Source organism: Phocoena sinus, chromosome 17 (genome assembly GCF_008692025.1).
Source record: "Phocoena sinus isolate mPhoSin1 chromosome 17, mPhoSin1.pri, whole genome shotgun sequence".
Classification (NCBI taxonomy): domain Eukaryota; kingdom Metazoa; phylum Chordata; class Mammalia; order Artiodactyla; family Phocoenidae; genus Phocoena; species Phocoena sinus.
The window spans coordinates 8,334,886-8,357,367 of record NC_045779.1 but is presented as its reverse complement, the minus strand read 5'-3'; the positions used below and the strand labels follow the sequence as shown (position 1 = coordinate 8,357,367).

The 22,482-nt window shown below is 43.0% G+C and overlaps 2 protein-coding genes across 5 annotated transcripts in view; one reads left to right on the top strand and one right to left on the bottom strand.

Moving 5' to 3' along the window:
* The window catches only part of CLVS1 (clavesin 1), a 226,541-nt gene that overhangs the window by 18,168 nt on the left and 185,891 nt on the right, over positions 1-22,482 (bottom strand). The window contains exons 7-8 of the mRNA XM_032609816.1: positions 12,863-12,973; positions 8,204-8,439 (exon numbers count right to left, since the gene is read on the bottom strand). Coding sequence (XP_032465707.1) covers positions 8,204-8,439; positions 12,863-12,973 — 347 coding nt within the window. The remainder of the gene's footprint in view (positions 1-8,203; positions 8,440-12,862; positions 12,974-22,482) is intronic.
* Positions 1-22,482, top strand: part of ASPH (aspartate beta-hydroxylase) — a 267,950-nt gene that overhangs the window by 230,652 nt on the left and 14,816 nt on the right. The window lies entirely within an intron of this gene.

Below are 22,482 nucleotides of genomic sequence, written 5' to 3'. Positions count from 1 at the left end.
GGATGATGTGGACCATTTCTCTGGAAGCTGGGGCCACTCCTCACTGGCATGAGTGAAGGTGCAGCTCAGGTCTTTAAGGCCTCTTCCTCTACAAACAAGTTTCTGGATTCCTAATAAGTTCTAAAGGTTTAATAAATAAATGAAAACAGGAGTTATTGCATATACTCAGCCAAACTTTATCTATGATCAGGCTGCATCAAAACCCCCCAAATTACTGGAAATGACAAAACTTGCCAGTTTTGACGAACGAATGGTGTTATCTCTAGCTAAAAAAATAATCCTGGGAACAAACATCTTTACATGTAAATACACACTGAAGGCAGCACAATCATTGCCGTGTCATGCCAACTTAGAAAGTCGGTATAGAATTTATAACTAAAATGTTACATGTGTGCTCTTCTACATGGGTGCTGCAGTATTGCCACTTTTTGCCTTGAGGTGCTTTGCTCACACTGGTCTTTTGATTCCATGAGGTACAGGGGCCTGTGATCTCAGCACAGAGGAGCTCTCCCTAAATACCTATCGAATGGATAAGGCCAGGCTTCTATACCACTCTGTGTATCTTCAAAGTCACTTTGGCTCTGCTTTTCCTCAAAGTGACTCCGTCTGATTTGGTGGCTGGTGCGCCTGCATCACAGGTTGGGTTTAGCTGTGAGGCCCCATTCAGCTCACTCACTGTACAAGGAAAAAGAAAATGTGCCTTTCTGCCTGTGGTAATTTCTGGGCTTTTGAGAAGGAACCATGGCTCCACCATCATCAGGCTAGGAGTTCCTCTTCCAGGGTTGAGACACGAATGTTTGTTTGGAAAATTAATGAGCTGAATGAGACTGGAATCCCAGATAGTACATTAAAAACATCATCATCATCGTCATCCCTTTCCTTGAATAGCAGGGATGCCAGATTGAGCCCAGATCAAAATGCAGATGTATCTGAGCGCACTGCGAGGGGACCTCCAGGAAACAAAGGATGAAAATTGTGAGTCAAAGTTCAGCCCGGTTCCATGAACTTAAATCAGCTCCCTGACTTTCTCTTTCGAATACCCGGGCAGTGTTTTCCATCCTCGTAGCCTCTGGGAGATGAGTGTACTGTAAGATGTTAACAGCTGCTCTACTCAGAAAGCACCCTCTGATGAAATAGCTCTGGTGATGCAGCTTTTTTCCCCTGCAGGACTTCTCAGGACCTTGACTATGATAATCAGACGAAGAAAAATATTTTTTAAATCTTAGTACCAGTGGAAAAAAAGCATAACTGTGTACCATATATACTTATATATTTTTTAACTAAAAAATATTAAGTATGTATGGAGCGCCTGCCATGTGCAGGATACCATGCTTTTGGCAGAAGCCAGCGGTGTGGCCAAACCAAAAATCTTCAGACTGAAAGTTAGGACGCTGAGCTTGATTCCCAGCTATTCCACTGAAGCAGCAATAGGCAAGGGGATGGGGTGGATATCTTTACATGATGGTTGATGGTCCACAAAATGTAATGGAAATTTACCATCTGTAAGACTAAAATTTAAGTTAAGCATCAAATAACTTTTTTTTTTTTTAATTAAAGATCTTAGGAGAGTTTTGTAAATAACACTGATTCCATCATGGCAACACGAGTTTGTGATTACTTAATAAATGCAATGTTCTCATTACCCAACATCTATATGTGTGTGTGTGTGTGTGTGTGTGTGTGTGTACACACACACACACAACCATGTGGGGGACACCTGATGATCTCCAGATGACATCTAAGGACCTCCTCCAGCTCTAAAATCTCCTAAGTCCCTGATAATAAGGAGAATGATAAAATGTATTTTATATGCAATTTTAGTATTTTATATACAGTTTTTGTGGAGGTGTTTATCCTGCAAACGGAAGCTGTCTGCAGTGGTTTAGACAAGAAGAACCTGCTGGAGATCAACAGAGGATGGCCTTAAATAGACTGTTTTTCTCCCTGGCTGCCCTGGTACAGACCACCTGTCCTTCCGGTATGGAGGGAACACACCGATCTGGTCTGCACCCCTTCCTCTTTCTATAACAATCTGGTTTAGTCCGGGATCTTACCCCGCCCTCCACCAGAGTGACCACATGCCCAGGCCTGGAAATTCAGATGCACACGCGCCCTGCCTCAGTGATGGGCTCAGAGACGGCGCAAAGCCTGGCTTTTCAGAGGCCTCCCTTTAACGTTCGCCCGGAAATGTGGGGAAAGACACTTTATTTCTTTGAGATCGTCAGCTCCATTGCCAATAGCTGCCATCAGTGTCGACTGAGATTGGGAGCAACCAATGGAGGCATGAAACAATGCATCTGAGAGCAATTTGTCATCTCTCCTGGGCTGCAGGGGGGCTGGCGATAACCTCGCCTTCTCAGTGCTGGCTCTGAGCAGACTGTACCAAACCGGCCGCTTCTGCACGAGCACGGCTCCACCTCTAGGGAAAGGCTTTAGTTCCTTACTTGGAATCAAGATCTTAGGATAAAACTTACACAGGATTTAGCACCAGTAATTTAAAAAATATATATGTGTATGCATTTCAACATACACATATATCCATTTGTACATAAACACCAAATATATAGTATACATATATGTACAAGTACATGTGTAGATGTCTACACGTATAATACCTACAAATATATTTTAAAAAGTAAAACCTTTCCAAAAATGCTCCTCAGCCACCAGTAGTTACGTCAAGATTGTGTATGGGTGTGCCTTTTTAATGATATCCATAGCCATTTTAATTACTTTATCAGAGATATAGGCTAGAACCAGAAAGTAATTAATTAACCAAACCTAATAACTGAAAGAGATGTCACAAAATCTGTGACACTGATTTAAAGACCCTGCACTTCCTTCATGGGACAGAAATTCCTGGCCTGCCCTCCCCAAACTGAAGCAGGGCTGCTTGTTCCCAACAAGCCATTCCCTCCTCCTTCCAGGCAGCAAAAGCTCCCTCAGTTTGGGTGTTGTCCTCCCCCTGTGAATCAGGGTGGACTCCTGCTTCAGAAATCTTCACTCGTGCTGGACGCAGGGGTAAGGACCTGGGTTCTGGTGGCAACCCCTGAGCCACTAGAATAAACATTCCTGTAGCCACCTTACTTTGTAACTTCTCATTATGTGAAATAATACATTTTCCTTATTGTTTAAAGCAATGCAGTTGGAGTTTTGTCATATTTGCAGCCAAATAATTATGTAGAGCCTAATACAAAGCCTACTCACTGTTATTTGTTGGACAGTATTAAAAAGTTTGGCTACCTACTTTCCAGATCTTAAACATATTCCAGTAGTAGATTAGGAGGAAGTAGGGTGCTTCAGACCTACACAGTCCCAAGAACACAAAGTGGCAGCCGATGGCCTGAGAGCAAGGCCATAGACTATAACAAATAAAATAAAAAACAGAAACAAGAAGTTCAAAATACAAAACTCAGGGTCATCTAGTATTAGAGCAGAAAATGTCACACACTCAGCCCACAAAGGCATTATCGTATCAAAGAACTGACCAATATAGAAATAAGTAGTATAGAGAAATTTTCAACTAAACTAATAATTTTTTAAAGTTTCTGTGCTCAAGGGTTGAACCAAAACTACCTGGAAAAAAAAAAAAAAAAAAGCGCTGTTAGAACCACTCATTCACTGAGAACATCACACATCTTGGATTTTACTCTGTGCCTGTGCCAGATGCGTTGTTCCGAGCCGCCTGGAACTGAGACAATTTCTGCTCCTGAACCACATTATGAAAAGTGATTGGGTCCCAAGGACACTCACAAAAGCCCATTTGATTCCAAATGGGTCTGAAGACTGTTGGAAACTATGGCAGGATTAGGACTACGGGCATCGTCTACCCAGTGGAATTGACAGCGCTGTTGCAGAGGTCAGACCCAGGTCTTCTGGCTCAGAATAAGGAGGCACGTCCTGAAGCCGTGCAGCAGGGCACACGCTGGCCCATAAGCTGCCTGCCCGTCTCTGGATGGTGCAACTTGGGGCCGCCTGACAGGCTGTGCTGGAGAACAGGCCACCATATGGGGTGGGGGGCCGGAAGAGATGACCTTCAAAGTCTCCTCCAATTCTGTTTGCAATTTTCTCATCCCCTCTGGGTCCTTACAGGTCAAAAGATGCTCTGAATGGTGACTGTTCTGTCCCCGTAATCTCCACGTTCATCACAGAGCTCTGTCTGTGAGGCATCTGATGGCAGGCACAGCCCGATAGCAGGAGCGGTCCCTCCTTGCTGGCGTCACTGCTGGCACCAGGCTGTCGCTGCCCATCCTGCTGCTGCCTGAAATCCCCAAGCAAAGACTCAAGGATGCCAAGGACAGCAGGACTGGTGGGGTAATGAGATGCATATGCAGTTGCTAGCTACTCTGGCATAGTCCTGGATGTTGACTCTGATATATTACCTTCTCCAAAACCTGGGTCAGCTTTGCCTTCCTTCACGAAGACTGCTCTGAGTCTTCTGGTTGAAATTAGTGAATGCGTCCTCAGAGCACTGCAGCAGGTCTAACACCTCCTTCACAGTGGCTCTCCCATTCTGCACCTAAATATAGTTATTTGTGCGGACATCTTATCTCCCCTATAAGATCCTAAGAGGCAAGATCCAGGGGAGTTTTGGTAAAGCAGAATTAGCTCTTTCCGTCTGGGAGCTGACAATTTGTTTGAAGCAATTGGGCAAGTGCTCCAAGGATGGGTTTGCGAGGTGGCAGCTTTCACTCAACGTTGAAATGCAGCGAGCGTGTAGAGCGTGTCTGCTGCGTGTCTGCTGCGTGTCTGCTGTGCGTCGGACGTGGAGTTGGATTCTTGGGGAGGGAGTGAGGTGAACAAGAGTTAGTTAGACAAAGCCTTTACCCTCCAGAATTCACTGGCTGATAAGGGAGGGTGTCACCTCCTCTGATCCTCGACATTAATTCAGAGGTGGAACTTGGAGTCAGGACGTGTCTAGTCACCCAAAAAAGGTGTAACTCTGTAACTGATCATCTGGGGAAAGAGTGGCAAATTCCTGTTTCATGCCACTTGACTTTGGAAGTTCAGACATAGGAAGGTATGATGGCTGTATCCGAAAGAGATAGGGTAGGGACAGGCCACATGAGATACACTATTCCTGTCCATGGAGGGGTTGGAGAGAGGAGGCTGGCACTGGAGTTGAGGATAGAAAGTACAAGGAAAAGCAGGCAGCGTGCCATATCTTATAGAGGACACGAACCCAGAGCGCGGAGCCAGCGTGCCTGGGTCTGAGTCCCAGCTTGGCCATTTACGAGCTGTGTGAGCTCGGGCAGTTGCTTAACCTCTCTGTGTCTCAGTTTCCTCATTTGTAAAACGAGAATAATGACAATACCTTTCTCATACAGTTGTGCTGAGGATTTGAAGAGTTTAATGAGCTAAAGGGCTCAGAACAGTGTCAAGAGTGTGAGTTGTCGTTACAGTTGTTACTGTGCTGTCGTCTGGACTGAGGGTAGGTCAGGACGCGGGCCGCTAAGTCAGTCCCTTCCCTGTTGAGGCACGAAGCCAACCTCAGCCACCATGACCACCACTTCCCAGAGAATGTTGACTAAGAGCCTGGGGAGTAAATGAATTTCCAGGTCCCTCCCGTCCCAGCAGAGAGGTGTTCCAGACATTTGAGTGTAATAATCCTGACTGAGCAGGAAATGCAGAGCTTCTTCTCCTCCTGGACACTGTGTCAGTTCAGGACATCAACATGAGCCCAGCGACCCAAAGGAGGCTTCGACAGTGACACTGCTCCCTCCCCAAACATCTCCAGAATTCAGCCGTTCTTCTACCACTTCATTGTCCGTTCCGGCCCTCATCTTCCCACCTGAGCCCCCATATCAGCTGCTGATGGCTTTTAGTCTCCTTTTCTCTGATAATTCCACGATCCTTACAAACCCCAGACTGTAACTGTGCTTAACTATGTCTGGTGGGAAAATACAGATGAAAACAAAAATACGTACGGCTGTCCCACCATCAGGATTATGGTTAAAACTGACCTAGAGGGGTGGGATGGGGAGGGTAGGAGCGGGTCCCACGAGGGACGAGATGTAGGGATACATAGAGCTGATTCCATTTGTTGTGCAGTGGAAACTAACACAACATTGTAAAGCAATTATAATCTAATAAGGATAAAAACAACCAAACTCATAGAAAAGGAGATCTGATTTATGGTTACCAGGGGCAGGGGGGAGGGGGAGGGAAAATTGGACGAAGGTGGTCAAAAGGTACAAACTTCCAGTTATAAGAAAAATAAGTACTAGGGATGTAACGTATGTACAACATGATTAATATAATTAAAACTGCTGTTACGTTATACGTGAAGGTTAATAGAGTAAATCTTAAATCTTGAGTTCTCATTACAAGGAACAAATGTGTTTTCTATTTCTTTGATTTTGTATCTATATGAAGCGATAGACGTTCACGAAACCTATTGTGATGATCATTTCATCACGTGTGTAAGTCCAGTCATTACGTTGTATACCTTGAATTTATACAGTGCTGTATGTCGATTATATCTCAAGAGGAAAAATTGAAGTCTGATAACATCAGGCACTTTTCACGGGTCTGGGAGAGAGATTCTTACACACTCCTGGTGGGAAGAGGGTCATTTTGGAGGGTAGCTAGACAGTGTGGACTGAAATTTAAGATACACAGTCCTCTGACCCAGCAGCCTCAGGGCTCCAAGCCTACCCAGAGGAACTTTCTCCTGAGAATGAAGGAGGCACATCAAAAAGGTTCAAAAGGTTCATTGAGCCCCATTTAGAACAGAGAAAAAACCTAACTGCCCATCAACAGGGAAATGGCTACACTGTGATATATCCATGTTCCGGAACACTACACAGCACCGAAAACATAAGATACACCTAGATTTACTGACGTGGAAAGATGTTACATAATGACATGTTATGAGATGAGCTGTGTCCCCTCCTCAAGTTCATGTTGAAGTCCTAAGCCCTAGTGCCTCAGACTGTGACTATATCTGGAGATAGCGTCTTTAAAGAGGTTAATTAAGATAAAATGAGGTGGGCCCTAAGCCAATATGGCTGGTGTCCTTATAAGAAGAGGAGATTAGGATACAGACACTCACGAAGAGACCATGTGAAGACACAGAGAGGAGATGGCCATCTACAAGGCAAGGAGAGAGGCCTCGGAAGGCACCAACCCTGCAGATACCTTGATCTTGGACTCCTAGCCTCCAGAAATATGAGAAAATAGATTTCTATTATTTAAGGCACCTAATCTGTCCTAGTCTATGGGACTTTGTTACAGCAGCCCTATCAAACTAGGCTACACAATACCCGGTATTAGATATTTTCTCTGGATGTGTATAGATGTGTGTAATATATGGAAAAGAGAACGGAAGGGCCCACCCCAGTCTGATCCCTCCTTTGGGGAGGGGTTGGTATTGGGGAATAGTGATTGAAGGAGTAAAATTAAGTTTTACTTTTTATACATTTCGTACATTATTTGTACATCAGTTTTTAAAAACTCTCCTTCGTGGCTCTCCATTGAACACAGTATGCAACGTACTTCCCCACCTGCATCCGACCATCTTTGGAACATTATTCCCACTCTCACCCCTGACCCTCACACGCCTCTCTGCCACACCACACCAGAATATCCCATCCCTCCACTGCCTCCAGGCCTCTGTCTATCTTGTCTTTTCCTCCTTTTGAAGACTGAGCTGCTGATTTTCATCCTTCTGAGCCCAGCTCAAACATCACTCGCATTAGAAATTGGTTGCTAGAAGTCTTACTTGGCAGATTTTCCCAGGGCCGCCTTCTCGGTTTTTTTGTTTCTAACATCTTTATTCATTTTTGTACTCCCAGTGCCTACTCAGTGACTGTGGCCAAGTAAATGCTCAATAAATGGTTCCAAATGCATCAATGATAGAAACGTTTTCTAGCAGATTGCTTTTTCATTCAATGTATCTCAAGGTCCCACATTTCATTCTGTGTGAGTTAACAGATTCCGCAGAGACTAGGACTGTAATCAACGACATGAATGAGGTCCCAGCCTTTTACTGTTTCTATCATACAATGGGAACAACTGTATTTCTGGGCCAGCCAACCCCCATTTACTTTCAGTTCTGGTGAACTCAGCTGAGAATGTATTGCAGTTTATTTTATTCAAGTTCTGTGCCCATAAAGGTCTTCAATTACTTAACCCACAATAGGCCCAAACCCAAAACGCCTCTGGACCTCTAACTGGGAGGCTCTGCTAACCCAGGCCTTACCTCTTCATCGGCTTGGGTGAGCACTCTCTCTCCAGATTGGAGGATGTGTGTTTCACGTGCATTGCATTATAGGAGGTGTGAGTGTAGTCATTTTCATCGCTGTAGTCAGGACCCAGTAACGTCCGGGCCCAGGTTCCCATGTCATAAGGAGGAAGGGTTCCTCCAAATTCAGACGGCAAAAATTCAGGGTGTATTAGCTGGTGGAGGCTGTTTAAGTTGTTTCCATGCAGGAAAATCTGGAAAGAAAAAATAATTAGCAAGGAAAACATCCAAAACTTATGACCAAACATTTAATCTAATACACAACCTAGCAATGACAAAGTGGACGCGCTGCTGGTGATCACGGGGTTTAAAGAGGCGTTCAATTTTGTGTCTGTAGCTTAATCTGCATAAAGTGTTAATTTATTGCTCAGAAAAGGGCCTGAATTAATAGTCCTTAAAAGTGAAGTTCATGAACAAATTGGGTATTACTTGGCCATGGCCCAAATTTACACGTACGACGTCATCTCTTAATTATCCCTGCTGATGAAAAGAGTAGGGATGCAGCCCATCCGAAACCATCGAGTCATGCTTCACACACAGCTCCACATTGCTGTGTTCTCCCCCGGAGTACCCTCTGAACCCTCCTCAACCCTCTCCATCCTTCCCAAGCCTACACCCAGTGGCAACTTCTTTCTCAGTCTGTCCCCGTGGCACCTGCCCACTCTGGTTCTCCCCTCTTCCCCAAATTAACTCTTCATTGTGTGATGACTTCTAGTTTTTTCTGATTTGTTCATTTATGTCTTGCTTCCCCATAGCAAGAAAAGAATGCTCAGGAAAAGGGACAGTGTCGTCTTTCTCTTTTAATACTTTCTCTTTTAATACTCCCCTAGCTCGTCTTTCTCTTTTAATACTCCCCTAGCTCCCAGGGTGGTGTGGGCACAAGGAAAAAGCTCAGTGAATTCTTAGTCAGTGGAACTGAAAACTGGGACCTGAGAATTTACCGTGAGATATTTTTGCAATGATTTTCTGTTTTTGTCTGGATTTGCCAATACCTTCAACAAACAAGTTTGCATCTTCTAAGCATATGATAGATGGTGATGGAAATTAGTCAAGCAGGGGAGAAAACACCCCCAAATAACAACATTTTCAAACAAATCTATAAAGTGGATAAGCCAGAAGTTGATAATTACCATTGCCTGCGATTTAGGAATTGACTCCTGAAAGTTTATCTAAAGTGCATCTGTATAAAGACATTGGTTCCCACACTTCTTCAAGTTGCAGGCTTAATGCGCATAAACTGTACTCAAGTATAGGGCCATCAGTTACACACACACACACACACAATTAACCATGATGAAGTGTAAATGTGATTTTTAAAATACATAGAGTATAATATACCATATAAGTATTATGTTATGCTATATACTACAGGCATCCCTTGTTTATTGTGCTTTATTGCACTTCACGGATATCATGCTTTTTATACATCGAAGGTTTGTGGCAGCCCTACATCAAGCACATGGCATCAAGTCCATTGGTGCCATTTTTCTAACAGCGTTTGCTCTCCTCGTGTCTCTGGGTCACATTTTGATAATTCTCTCAATATTTCAAACTTTTTCATTATTATTATATTTGTCATGGTGATCTGTGATCAGTGATCCTCGATGTAACTATCACACTTTTTTTGTTGTTTTGTATTTTTAATTAAGGTATGAACTTTTTTAAATAAAAATTTTACTTTTAAAATTTAATAATTATTAACATTTATAACATATTTACGTTGTTTTGGACAATTGTGCATTAATAGCATTTTTATGATTACCCAACTTAAAAGAAAAATTTTTGATACTTAAAGCATTAGGGTCATGGGTAATCAAAGAGTAATTTAAATTTATATACATATTTTTGTTGCAAAGAAATGTAACAGGGTGACCGATAAAATGCTTTCCAGTATAAAAAAAATGTTATATGAGGCTGTGATTCGGTGGGGGAAGTATAATGGAAACACAAGTTCAAGGAGAACAAAAAGAACATGTAAAGTTTCTGACTGTTAATGAGGAATTTGTTTAATAATTTTTTTAACATCTTTATTGGAGTATAATTGCTTTACAATGGTGTGTTAGTTTCTGCTTTATAACAAAGTGAATCAGTTATACATATACCTATATCCCCATATCTCCTCCCTCTTGCGTCTCCCTCCCACCCTCCCTATCCCACCCCTCTAGGTGGTCACAAAGCACCGAGCTGATCTCCCTGTGCTATGCGTCTGCTTCCCACTAGCTATTTTACGTTTGGTAGTGTATATATGTCCATGCCACTCTCTCACTTCGTCCCAGCTTACCCTTCGCCCTCCCCGTGTCCTCAAGTCCATTCTCTATGTCTGCGTCTTTATTCCTGTCCTGCCCCTAGGTCCTTCAGAACCTTTTTTTTTCTAGATTCTATATATATGTGTTAGCATACGGTATTTGTTTTTCTCTTTCTGACTTACTTCACTCTGAATGACAGACTCTAGGTCCATCCACCTCACTACAAATAACTCAATTTCGTTTCTTTTTATGGCTGAGTAATATTCCATTGTATATATGTGTCACATCTTCTTTATCCATTCATCTGTCGATGGACACTTAGGTTGCTTCCATGACCTGGCTATTGTAAATAGAGCTGCAGTGAACATTGTGATACATGACTCTTTTTGAATTATGGTTTTCTCAGAGTATATGCCCAGTAGTGGGATTGCTGGGTCGTATGGTAGTTCTATTTTTAGTTTTTTAAGAACCTCCATACTGTTCTCCATAGTGGCTGTATCAATTTACATTCCCACCAATGGTGCAAGAGGTAAGGTATGAGCATTTTTTTAGACATAATTCTACTGCACACTTAATAGACTACTTTATCACAATACTCGCCTTTTTGCGCTGGTCTAGAACCAAACCCGCGATATCTCCGAGGTGTGCCTGTTTATTATAATGTACTATATAAGTATATAATAAATACTTGCTACTTTGTTCTGTTGTACTGATTTTAACTTGTGATGTAATGACATCATTTAAAGAGGAAGGGATCAAGAAGCTAAGTGTTAAAATTCTTCACAAGAATACTGTAGCACTTCAGAAAACAATGTACATTTTCTGACACTGGATTGTTGGCTATGACTGAATTTTAACAAGAATTTTTTTGAAGAAATTCACATATTCTGGCTTTTGCAAAATGTCTCACTGGAGGAATTGTAGTATTTGAAGCATGGAAAAGCTGGAGCAAAATATTGGCCCTGGTACCCACCCACGCAACACTTCCAGTTCTTAGAGGAAAAGGAGCACTGTTGAAACTGGCCCTCTCTCCGGGGGTCCTGTGGGGTGGAGGAATTCAGCAGGTAGGAGGTGGAATCCCCACCTGTCAGATTCTGTTCTGCACCCAGAGCTCCAGAAACCCCCTTCAATGGCACAGCACAAATGTCGATCGCTTTGTGGGAGGAATTCCCACTGGATCCTTCTTAAGTAGAAAATGAAGCCAGTGGGAAGCATGAAGCCACACTGGGAACAGTCTAGGGCACTTCTCTGCCCGTATCACTGTCGTGAACCCCAGACAGATTGCAGAATGTTCCAGAATGTCTCTGCCTCTTGGGGCTGGTGTATTCTAGTTCCCAGTTCCACACTCATTTGGGGACAGCGGAATTACCCCGTATCCCATACCCTACTGCCATGTTTCCTAAGGATCTGGAAGCATCTGAGGTCTAGGAGTTAGGAAACCTGCAGAGTGTGTAGGGGAGGGTGTCCCTCACATCGTCATTCCCCCGCTGAATACTGAGAGCTCTTCCCCAGCACGGGGTCCCTGGGGCATAGAGGCCTATGTAAGGCGCTGTAAGACTGACACTGGTTCCTTTAAGAGGTGATGTCCCTGAGCCAGGTGATAGCTGAAATCCGAAAGCTTACAAGAAAAGAGAGCTAAATGGGAAAGAGAAATTAGTGTCATGGAGTCTCTACTACGTGAATGGCTTTATGCTATCTGTCTCATTAAATTACTCCAACCACTCTGTGATGTGGGTGTTAGTTTTTCCATTTTACAAATGAAGAAACTGAGATTCCGAGTGGTTAAAGAATGTTCGGTTTCTCAGCTAATCAGAATGCCATGAAAAAATACCCAGCTCTGGTGGAAGAGGCTGGCTTCCCAAATGTCATCAGCTGATGCAATCAAGATTTTAAAAGCCTTCTTCCTACGAGCTCTATTATTTCCAAAGAAGAATGCTTTCCCAATCTCAAAGGTGACGGAGCTGGCAGCTATGACCCAAGAGCCATGGGGAAAAATACAAATCATCAGTATTCTTCATAGCAATAATATATTCACAGGACAAAATGCTAGCTCTTAAAATATTCCATGAACAGGAAGCTGCTTGACTCCATATTTCCCACAAGCATTTACAGTAAAAGGGGCATCTGGTATTTGCATGCCTTCCATGTTTCCTTTGGTTTGTCACCCGGACTGTAAAATAACTCAGTTACTCAATTACTGATTAAATCCAGGCCATTTGCAAACTCCAGCTGAGGCTCAAATGCTCAGGGACTACAGAAAAGCAGGAAAAAACACAATGAAAAATACAGAGAGAGGGAGAGAGAGAGAGGGAGAGAACAGGCTTCGTAACTGTGCCTCTGAATCCCCCCTTTGGGTTTTTGTTTTCATTACCCGTTTCCTGGTCTTGTCTTTAAGGAATGGCTTGATGAGCGTATACAGGGCATGAATGTACCAGGGCTGGTTGACAAAATGGACTCCTCCGAAGCGGGCAGGAAAGCTGTCCTGGGTGGAAAGAAAGAAACGCACACCAATGAGCGCACATCACAGGTTAGAGGGGAGCAGCCTGCTTCTCTCAGACTGAAGCACCAGCGAGCGGAGGGAGAGACAGGAAACACACTTGCTTCCCAGCTGTTAAGGTCTTCTCTGTTCCCCTTGCCTCCCTCTTCCCCCGAGGCTCCACAACTGAGAAATCATACATCAGGCCTGTCTTTTCCAAGTCACAATTATATGACCTCCGACGTGACACCAGAGCGTTTGCAGCCCAGATAGTGAAGGAGTTGGGATTCTTCGTAGTGTCAGGGCACCAAGGCTTCAGTTCCCATGAGCCCTACAAGATGGCTGTCTTTACCCTTTACTCTCATTCTCTGCTCTCCAGCTCCAGCCCTCTCCACTGGGTGATCATGACAATAACTCAACTTTCTGGGTTATTGAAGCTGTGTAGGGAGGGGTTGTAAAAGGATTTCAAAGGCTCTTCAGAGATGGGGCTCTCTGAAATCCTCCAAAGTCTGACGGCATCCAGCATCTGTGGCTGCTTTTCACAGATTTCAGAACTGGCTCCTTACTTCAACCTGGGATCCACACAGTAGGTCCCAGGGACAGACATTTGCTCATTGATGGGCTAGTTGATTCCCCTAATTGAGGTCCTCCTTTTCTGTGATGAACGCATTTTGTAAATATCAGGAAATAAGAGCATTTAAAAACATGCTTTCAATTTTAGAACCCAGCTCAGGGCATAAGCTTACACTTTAGAAGCCAAGAAGCTGCTTTGCATGCTAATTAGATCCACAGAGCGAGGGACCTTGACCATAAAACCTGAGCTAGTCCCACAGCACCAGGTCCTGAGTTCCTGATATAGAGCTTCCAAAGATTGCATTCGTGTGGTTAATGGCATTCAAAAAGAAGGAACATCTAATGCAATTCGAATTGCCAAGTGCGCTGGCAATCAATTTCATTGCAACAAACATCTTTGTAGAATGTTAGCAAGATGGGATGAAAGCAGAAGGAGCCTCGGCCACTAGCTGCTCCTTGCGGTGTATGAAATGCCCTGCCTGGGTCTTTTTTACTCACAAAGAATGAGGGTTATTAACTTTTTTCAGAACCCTTTGAGTCTATAGGCTCCATGGGCACCTTCTACATTGAGACCTAGTTTCCAATGTAAGTACATGGACCTGTGCTTAAAGGTCAACCTTTAAAAAGTTTAACAATAATTTTGCCTCTATCTAGACATTTTACAGAGTACAAAGGAATTAAATATTTTGAAGGGTAAACTAGACAATTTCAGTAAAAGGTCTTTGTTTGGAGGGGTATGTATTTTTTCTTTTGTTTATTCTATTTTTTAAAAAACTTAATGAATCCACCAAGTAAGGGTGGAGAGACCGTTTATACCAATTTGCACATTTGTTATAATCTCTCACTATTCCAAATGTAAATTTAGAAAAGTAGAAGTTCTTAATAAGGTTCTCTTTTCTCTTTCAGGTACAGTTTGGGATCTAAAAATTCTTTGGTTTCTTAAAAAGCAAGACCTTTCCCAGAAGGTTTTCCTTTGCAATGAGCACTAAGCAATAGCCTGTCTTTTAGGGCCTTTTGAACTTGTTATCCAGAACTAAAAATAACTATAATTCATTGTCTTACATGCTAAACAGGGGTTCTGGGTCTGTAGAAGGAGAAAAAGAGCAAAGAGTTTATCTGTAAACCAGGGCTTTACTATCCTTTTCTTTTTCTTTTTTTTTTACATCTTTATTGGAGTATAATTGCTTTACGATGGTGTGTTAGTTTCTGCTTTATAACAAAGTGAATCAGTTATACATACACATATGTTCCCATATCTCTTGCGTCTCCCTCCCACCCTCCCTATCCCACCCCTCCAGGCGGTCACAAAGCACCGAGCTGATCTCCCTGTGCTATGCAGCTGCTTCCCACTAGCTATCTACCTTACGTTTGGTAGTGTATATATATCCATGCCTCTCTCTCGCTTTGTCACAGCTTACCCTTCCCGCTCCCCATATCCTCAAGTCCATTCTCTAGTAGGTCTGTGTCTTTATTCCCATCTTACCCTTAGTTTCTTCATGACATTTTTTTTTCTTAAATTCCATATATATGTGTTAGCATATGGTATTTGTCTTTCTCTTTCTGACTTACTTCACTCTGTATGACAGACTCTAGGTCTATCCACCTCATTACAAGTAGCTCAATTTCATTTCTCTTTATGGCTGAGCAATATTCCATTGTATATATGTGCCACATCTTCTTTATCCATTCATCCGATGATGGACACTTAGGTTGCTTCCATGTCCTGGCTATTGTAAATAGAGCTGCAATGAACATTTTTCAATAGGACCAATAAGAGGGTTTTTATTTCTATTGAGAGTCTATTATATAATATATTTCTAGGTTGGTCAAGTGGAAGAAAACTCTGTAAATACTACTGCAAAGGCACTAGGTAAAATCTCAAAGAAAACATTAACCTTTACAAAATATCTAGAGACTCCTAATTTTTGTCTGTGGAATCTCAGTCCTCAAAGACAGCAGCACCGTCTTCGATTTGTGTCAGAAGAGATTGAAAGAAGACAGGGCTGAGACCCATCAGTTGTCTGTGGGTTGGCCCTGGCTTGGAGTGTGCCACCTTGAGGGCATATGGGATCTTACTGATCTCATTCAGGTTGGAAAACGAATATGTGCAGATAAACACATGTAACAAGGCTCTCCTGTGTAATAAGGGCAATGTGCAAATGGTATGGTTATCCTCGAATGAGCCTGACTGCATTATTAATTAGTGTGTGTGTGTGTGTGTGTGTGTGTGTGTGTGTGTGTGTGTGTGTGTGTATTGTGCAAAGGGAAGGATGAGGGAAGGGAAAATTAGAAAACAGAGGGCCCTTTTAAGCAATGCCCATCATTCTTAGTCGTTTTGCCTGATCTCATTAGCAAACCACAGATAAATGGGAAGTTGTCTGTCACACAAATGTCTCCCAGGACCCCAAAGGAGTCCATCACCCTCACGAAGGTGCATTTCTTAGGGGCTGGAGCGGACCTATCTCAATAGGGTAAACCTTGATTCCATGACAATGTGACATTTTGTTTTTCAGAGTTCTTGGTGACTAAAGAGTATGCTCCAAAAACATACCCCAGGTTCAAGAACGTGGCATTAATTTCTGTGTATTTCATGCATTTATCAATAAAGATATAATACAATTTTGAATTATAAACATATTCAAATCATTAAAATTATCTTTTCCCTAGTTTATTTTAAATTAATTTATTTCCTTATTACAAAAAATATACCCATTCTAGAAGAGTACAAAATTGATTAAAAAAATTATTTGAAAAATTAGAACATACAAAAAGATAAGAAAGAAGAAAAGAAAAAACACCTACCATCCTACTGCGAAAGACTGTTACTTACTATGTTCTATGATTCAGGACAGGCTACGTTATGTTATAGTAACGCACAACCCCAGCTTTTTATCATTTAAAACTGGAAAGATTTCCTTCTCGTTCACACAGAACGTCCTTGCAGGGTTGGCAGGAGCCGGGCTTGACTTGTTCTCGGCCAGGGATGTAGCCTCCCCGTCTGGAACAGGGCAGCCACAGCTGAGGGAAACAGCGTGGGGAATCGCACCTTAGCTCTTAACGTTGGCTGCCAGAAGGGACATGCTTCACCTGTCACATTTTACAGGCCAAGCACGTGGCTGACGTCTAGGGTGTCAGGAAGTACAATTCTACCATGTGGCTGGTAAAGAAAAGACCAGAAGTGCTGGTGAACAGCACTAATGATTACCCAAGCTCTCCTTTCCTTCTTCCCTTCCCTTCATTTCCGGTATTCCCTCCTTTTCTTCCTTCTTTGCTTTCTAAATGGGATCATGTTTTTACATTGGACAACTGATGGCCTGCTTGGTACTCGTGGAATAATAGCAAATAATCAGTGTCAAATAATACAAGGTAGAGTTTACAGAGGAGAGGGGAAGACAGAAAATTGCCTTTGTGTAATGACTGGTTTACTGTCTTTAATTCCTCACTGAACAATCAGTTCAGACCTTGCAACTCTTTTTTTTTTTTTTTTTCGGTACGCGGGCCTCTCACTGTTGTGGCCTCTCCCGTTGCGGAGCACAGGCTCCGGACGCGCAGGCTCAGCGGCCATGGCTCACGGGCCCAGCCGCTCCGCGGCATGTGGGATCTTCCTGGACTGGGGCACGAACCCACGTCCCCTGCATTGGCAGGCGGACTCTCAACCACTGCGCCACCAGGGAAGCCCCAGACCTTGCACCTCTTCAATTCAGCACATACTTATGAGTGTCGACTACAGGACAAACACTGGATTATATTCTTTGAAGCACTTGGCAGAAATGGCCATCGCCACGGCCTTCTGGTACTTTGACTCCTTCTCCCTCCTCTACCTGAGCTCTACTCATGCCCTCGGCTGCTGAGGTCAGGTTTGTGTCCCTTGGTGTCCTTTTTTTAAACTTACAGTCATGCTTCTCTAATATTTTTCTTTGGAATAGTGGTGACACAAGAGGTAGCTTGGAGTGCTAACATCACTATAATCAATCCTTCCTCTAACCCCCAAGTCACACAAATACATGTTCACACTAGATAATCTAGCAAGCATATCTTCCAAACTAACTAATATTCTAACTCCACATTCAAAGAGTGCTACCTCTAAATCCCTCCTAAATGGAATACTGGCTCAATGATTGACCAGGAAATCTGAAGCTAGGATCCCCTCTTTGCTCTCTGAATATTCAGAGAAGGCTATTCTCATCCATCTGCCTTATTTTCCTACACCAGATAAAAATCAGAGCGTTCAAGGCTTATTAAAATAAGGATCTGATACCCGAGAGTGTAGGAAGTAGGGAGGAGATATGGGGGTATATGTATATGTATAGCTGATTCACTTTGTTATAAAGCAGAAACTTAACACACCATTGTAAAGCAATTATACTCCAATAAAGATGTTTGGAAAAAAATGAATGAAGGAGGAGCCAGTGACCAAGAGAGTGGTGGGGTAATAAGAAATAGGTCTGAACATGCGGGGGAAAAATTTTTTTTAAGAAATTGGGAAAGCCAGTTGAGTGGGATAAATCAACTAGGAAAGAGAAGGAGATAGAGGAGGTTCTACTGTACATTCTATTGTTCAGAAATGTAACTGTGGAATGAGTATTGGAGATGGGACTTTATTGTGGAAAATAAGAGGGTGAACCAGAGTCACAGCATCATGGATGTGGCATGACACTTTCAGAGCCGTGCAAGGTACCTGGGCTTAGGACTGAGGTTAATTAAAGAATCAAGATCAGCTCCCTAGAAGGAATTCCCAGGGAGAGGATAACTGTTAACGCCCTGCGAGGCTGATAAATGGGTAACAAGAGAGAGCCTTGTGGTGATGAAGGTGTTCTGTAACTTGACTCCACTGATGTCAATATTCTGGTCGTGCTATGGCTCTGTAGTTTTGCAAGATGCTACCAGTGGAGGAAGCTGAATAAAGGTTGTACGGAATCGCTCTGTATTTTCTCCTACAACTACGTGTGAGTCTACAGTTATCTCAAAATAAAATCAAAGAATATGATTACTGTGAATATTTCAAAACTCCCCAGTAGGAGTAGCCATTTTTTTAAGTATAGTAGAAGCTTTTCCAAGGCTAATCTTTTCTGCCTTATGTGAAGTGTTAAACAAAGAATGCCAAGGTAAATGGTAAGGCACAAGATACACTGCAGGACATTCTCAGGGGCTCTTCTCTCTTTTCTTTGGGAGTCTGGAGCAGCATTAAGTGATTCGTGCAGTCCATTAGAAAAATCGTTCATTTTTAAATGGGCACTACATTTGCACTTCACTTTCACACTGGCACTATTCAAGCATCACTCAGCTGCCTTTTCTTGTGTTTGATCAAGATTTAGGAGCAACACGGTAGAGCCAAAACTATTTCCTCTCTCTTTCCTTGACAATCAGTTACAGATGTTACTGGTGGCAGTTGGCCGAGTTTCCTGCTGGAAAATAAAGCACTTACTAGCGATATTTGCTAAGTTTCTAATGCCTGCAGGCAAACATACTTCCAACAGGGTTCAAGACACACCTGACCTCAAAATCACATTGCCTGGCAAGGCTTGGGGAGCTCTGCTCAGTCTGGCTGTCTCTAACTCCCATCCTTCCTCTCTTCTTCTACTGCACTTATGTGGAAACCAGAACAGGACCACTCAAATTCACAGATACTATGCCCTCTGCCCATCTATTAAGATTCCTCTGAAAACCAAAGGCAAAGAAGGAAAGAGGGAGAGGATGAGGACATGAGCTGCTTCTTCCCTGTGGTGACTCTGAGTGTCTTTCAGGACCTTGGCTGAAGGCCCCCATTCCTTCACCGAACTGCACGTATGTAGGTCTGAAGGCAACACGAGGACACAAGCATGAAGTTAGGATTTGGTTCATGTCCTACTAATGACACCCATTTCCCACATCAAAGCAGACAGATAAAAACATTTTCAGCAGCATAAGTGGGCTTCCCTGATGCAAGAGAGCCTTCTAAAAATGCTATATTTCATGGTGATGGGTTTCATTACACCATGTGGTACTCATTAGTGTGAAAGTCACATATCCACCTATTTGCAAGGAAATGGAGAGCTCATGCAGTAACAGTGACACACCAGATGCTTTACGTAGCAAGTCAGTAGCAAGCATGAGAGAGAAAAGAGCATGCATATTCGGACGCCGCTGGGAGATAGCTCCAGCTGTTTACGGGCTATGGATTTGATTTGAATATATGCTCCTAGAAAGCATCATTGATTTCTGAGAAGCTGTACCAACCCAGTGTTCTCTTGAGGGTAGGAAGGGCTTGGGCTTTTTATGCAGGTTCAGATCAGGGCATGCTAAAGGATGGATTTTTTTTTATCCGCAGATCCTAGAACTGTTATAATGCTTTGGCAATTCTCCTAAACAGAGTAAGCAAAACTGGCCTTCTGTCAAACCAGTTCAGACCAAACTCAGAATCTTCCCTGGCTACAACCTAAACAATGTTCCTTGATAATATTTTTCATAGTCCATTCTGGTCAACAGTTCACCATGCAGTTATTGAGCTCATCATATGAGTGAAATGCAGGGGTGCAGGGATACAGGACGTGCACTTCTGTGTCCAATCCGCTCATTGTCCGGTGGGAGAGACAGGGAAACTGCGATGCTTCGTTTGAGATAAAGACACAGATCAGACTTTAGCCTCTGTGGTTTATGGTAGTTTCTTAGAGCAGAGCTAATAAACAGCATAGATAACCAGAGGTGAAGGTCAGGGAAAGCTGAACATGCTGCAGAGGCCAAATAAGAAAGCCTTCTATAGAGCTATCCAAAGATTTGGTGATTAATAAATACACGTGACTATGTTGGAGAGTCTTCAAGCGTTTATTTGTCACCAGGAGACCCTACATTTTTCTTAGCCCCACTGTTTTCTAAGAATGAGCTTACAGATAATCTCTATTTAAAATTTTTTTTTAAGAAATTAAAAGGAAGGAAAGGAGGCAGGGAGGGAGGGAGGAAGGACGGAAGGGAAAGAGATCAAAAACCACCTATCTCATGGTGCGTGCCTGTCAAATTTTGGCCGAGACAACAGAAAATGTGAATGTAAACTTAAAGAGTATCTTGATTACCCTGATATCTGCCTCACACCTGGTAGGAAAGTCTATAGAGCAAGAAAACCAGCTGTTTTTTGTGTTGTTTTTTTTTTTTGCTTCCTACTTAATAGAGCGCCAAAGAGGAGAACTGCATTCTTCCTGGACTCTGGCAATCTCATTGCTGGCCAGGCAAGGTGACCAAGGAAGTGACTGTCCTAAAGGAGGTGACCGCTGTTGGGAGGAGAGAAGGGGTAGACTGCAAATCCATCCAGCCTGGTCACTCTGAGTCAGCAGAGCTGAGCTCAAGCAAAGAAAATTTAATTTGCCAGAAAAATCACTCCTGCTTCTCTAACCACAGTAACCTATAAAAGGGCTTCTAGTTGACTATGAAGTACACAATACTTCATCTTCAGGATTCCCTCAGGGGCCTTATGTGCTAAATAGATGATCGTTGCTCATTATTTAAAAGCCAATTAGTGGAGAAATCCAGATTGCTTGAATCACTGATTTGCACGGGCAATCAATGCCGGAAGATACGATGTGCTTCACCCTTTAGGCCTTACAGTCATAAAACCATGGTGTGTCTTAGAGAAAGAAGCACGGTCAAAGGAACACAGAGGTCACTGGAAGCAAACCTTCTGGCAAATGTTAAAGTTTTAACCACGAAAATATCTTTGGTCTGTAACTAAGCTTGTAACAAGTAAGTGTAGTAAGATGTTAAAGTCTTAATAGATATAATTTAAGAGAAAACATTAAAGTCAGTAAAGGTAATTTAATAGTTAAGAATTGGGCACTTAGGGCTTCCCTGGTGGTGCAGTGGTTGAGAGTCCGCCTGCCGATGCAGGGGACACGGGTTCGTGCCCCGGTCCGGGAAGATCCCATATGCTGCGGAGCGGCTGGGCCCGTGAGCCATGGCCGCTGCGCCTGCGTGTCTGGAACCTGTGCTCCGCAATGGGAGAGGCCACAGCAGTGAGAGGCCCGCGTACCACAAAAAAAAAAAAAAAAAAAAGAATTGGGCACTTAGTATCTACCAGGAATTTTTACATATGTTATATCATACCCATGACAATTTTATGTAGGTATAATACATGTGTTATAGTGTCTATAATATCCCAATTTTACAGATGAGGAAACATAATCTTACTTAGAGTAGTTAAAAACTTGCTCAAGTTCACACATCAAGTAAGAGACTGAATGAAGTTGAATCCAGACCTGTCAGTTCTTATAGTTGAAGCTCTTATCTCCTACTGTAGGTTCATATAAACTCCATATATGTCAGCAAAATTTGGATTGTCGACCATCTTCATGAGGGTTTTAAGGGTGCATATGCTCACTAATTGAGATAAAACAATAAACATTTCAAAGCATAAATCTCAAATCCAAGTTAAAATTTCTTAATCTTGCTTTAGCTGCGAGCATTTTAGATGACATTTACAAGAGGACTGTGCTCATGGTTTGAAAGTGCTGTCCTTTAAAGAGTTTCAGTTGCTATTAGGACAGAATGAACAGGTGTTCCTAATGAGCACGCTGGAAGTTTTAAAGGTCAACTTGAATTTCTCCACACTGGCCCTGCCTTATGAGGGAACACTGTACTTCTATAGCATAGGTAGAATCATTTTAACATGGCCTCATTCTGTACGAGATTTGAGTCAGCTGAAAATTTTCTTGTATTTGAGCACAATTTATTTTCCAATCACTAGATATACATCACTTCTCCATATCAAAAGCTAGGAGTGGGGCTTCCCTGGTGGCGCAGTGGTTGAGAGTCCACCTGCCAATGCAGGGGACACGGGTTCGTGCCCCGGTCCGGGAAGATCCCACATGCCGCGGAGCGGCTGGGCCCGTGAGCCATGGCTGCTGAGCCTGCGTGTCCGGAGCCTGTGCTCCGCAACGGGAGAGGCCACAACAGTGAGAAGCCCGTGTACCGCAAAA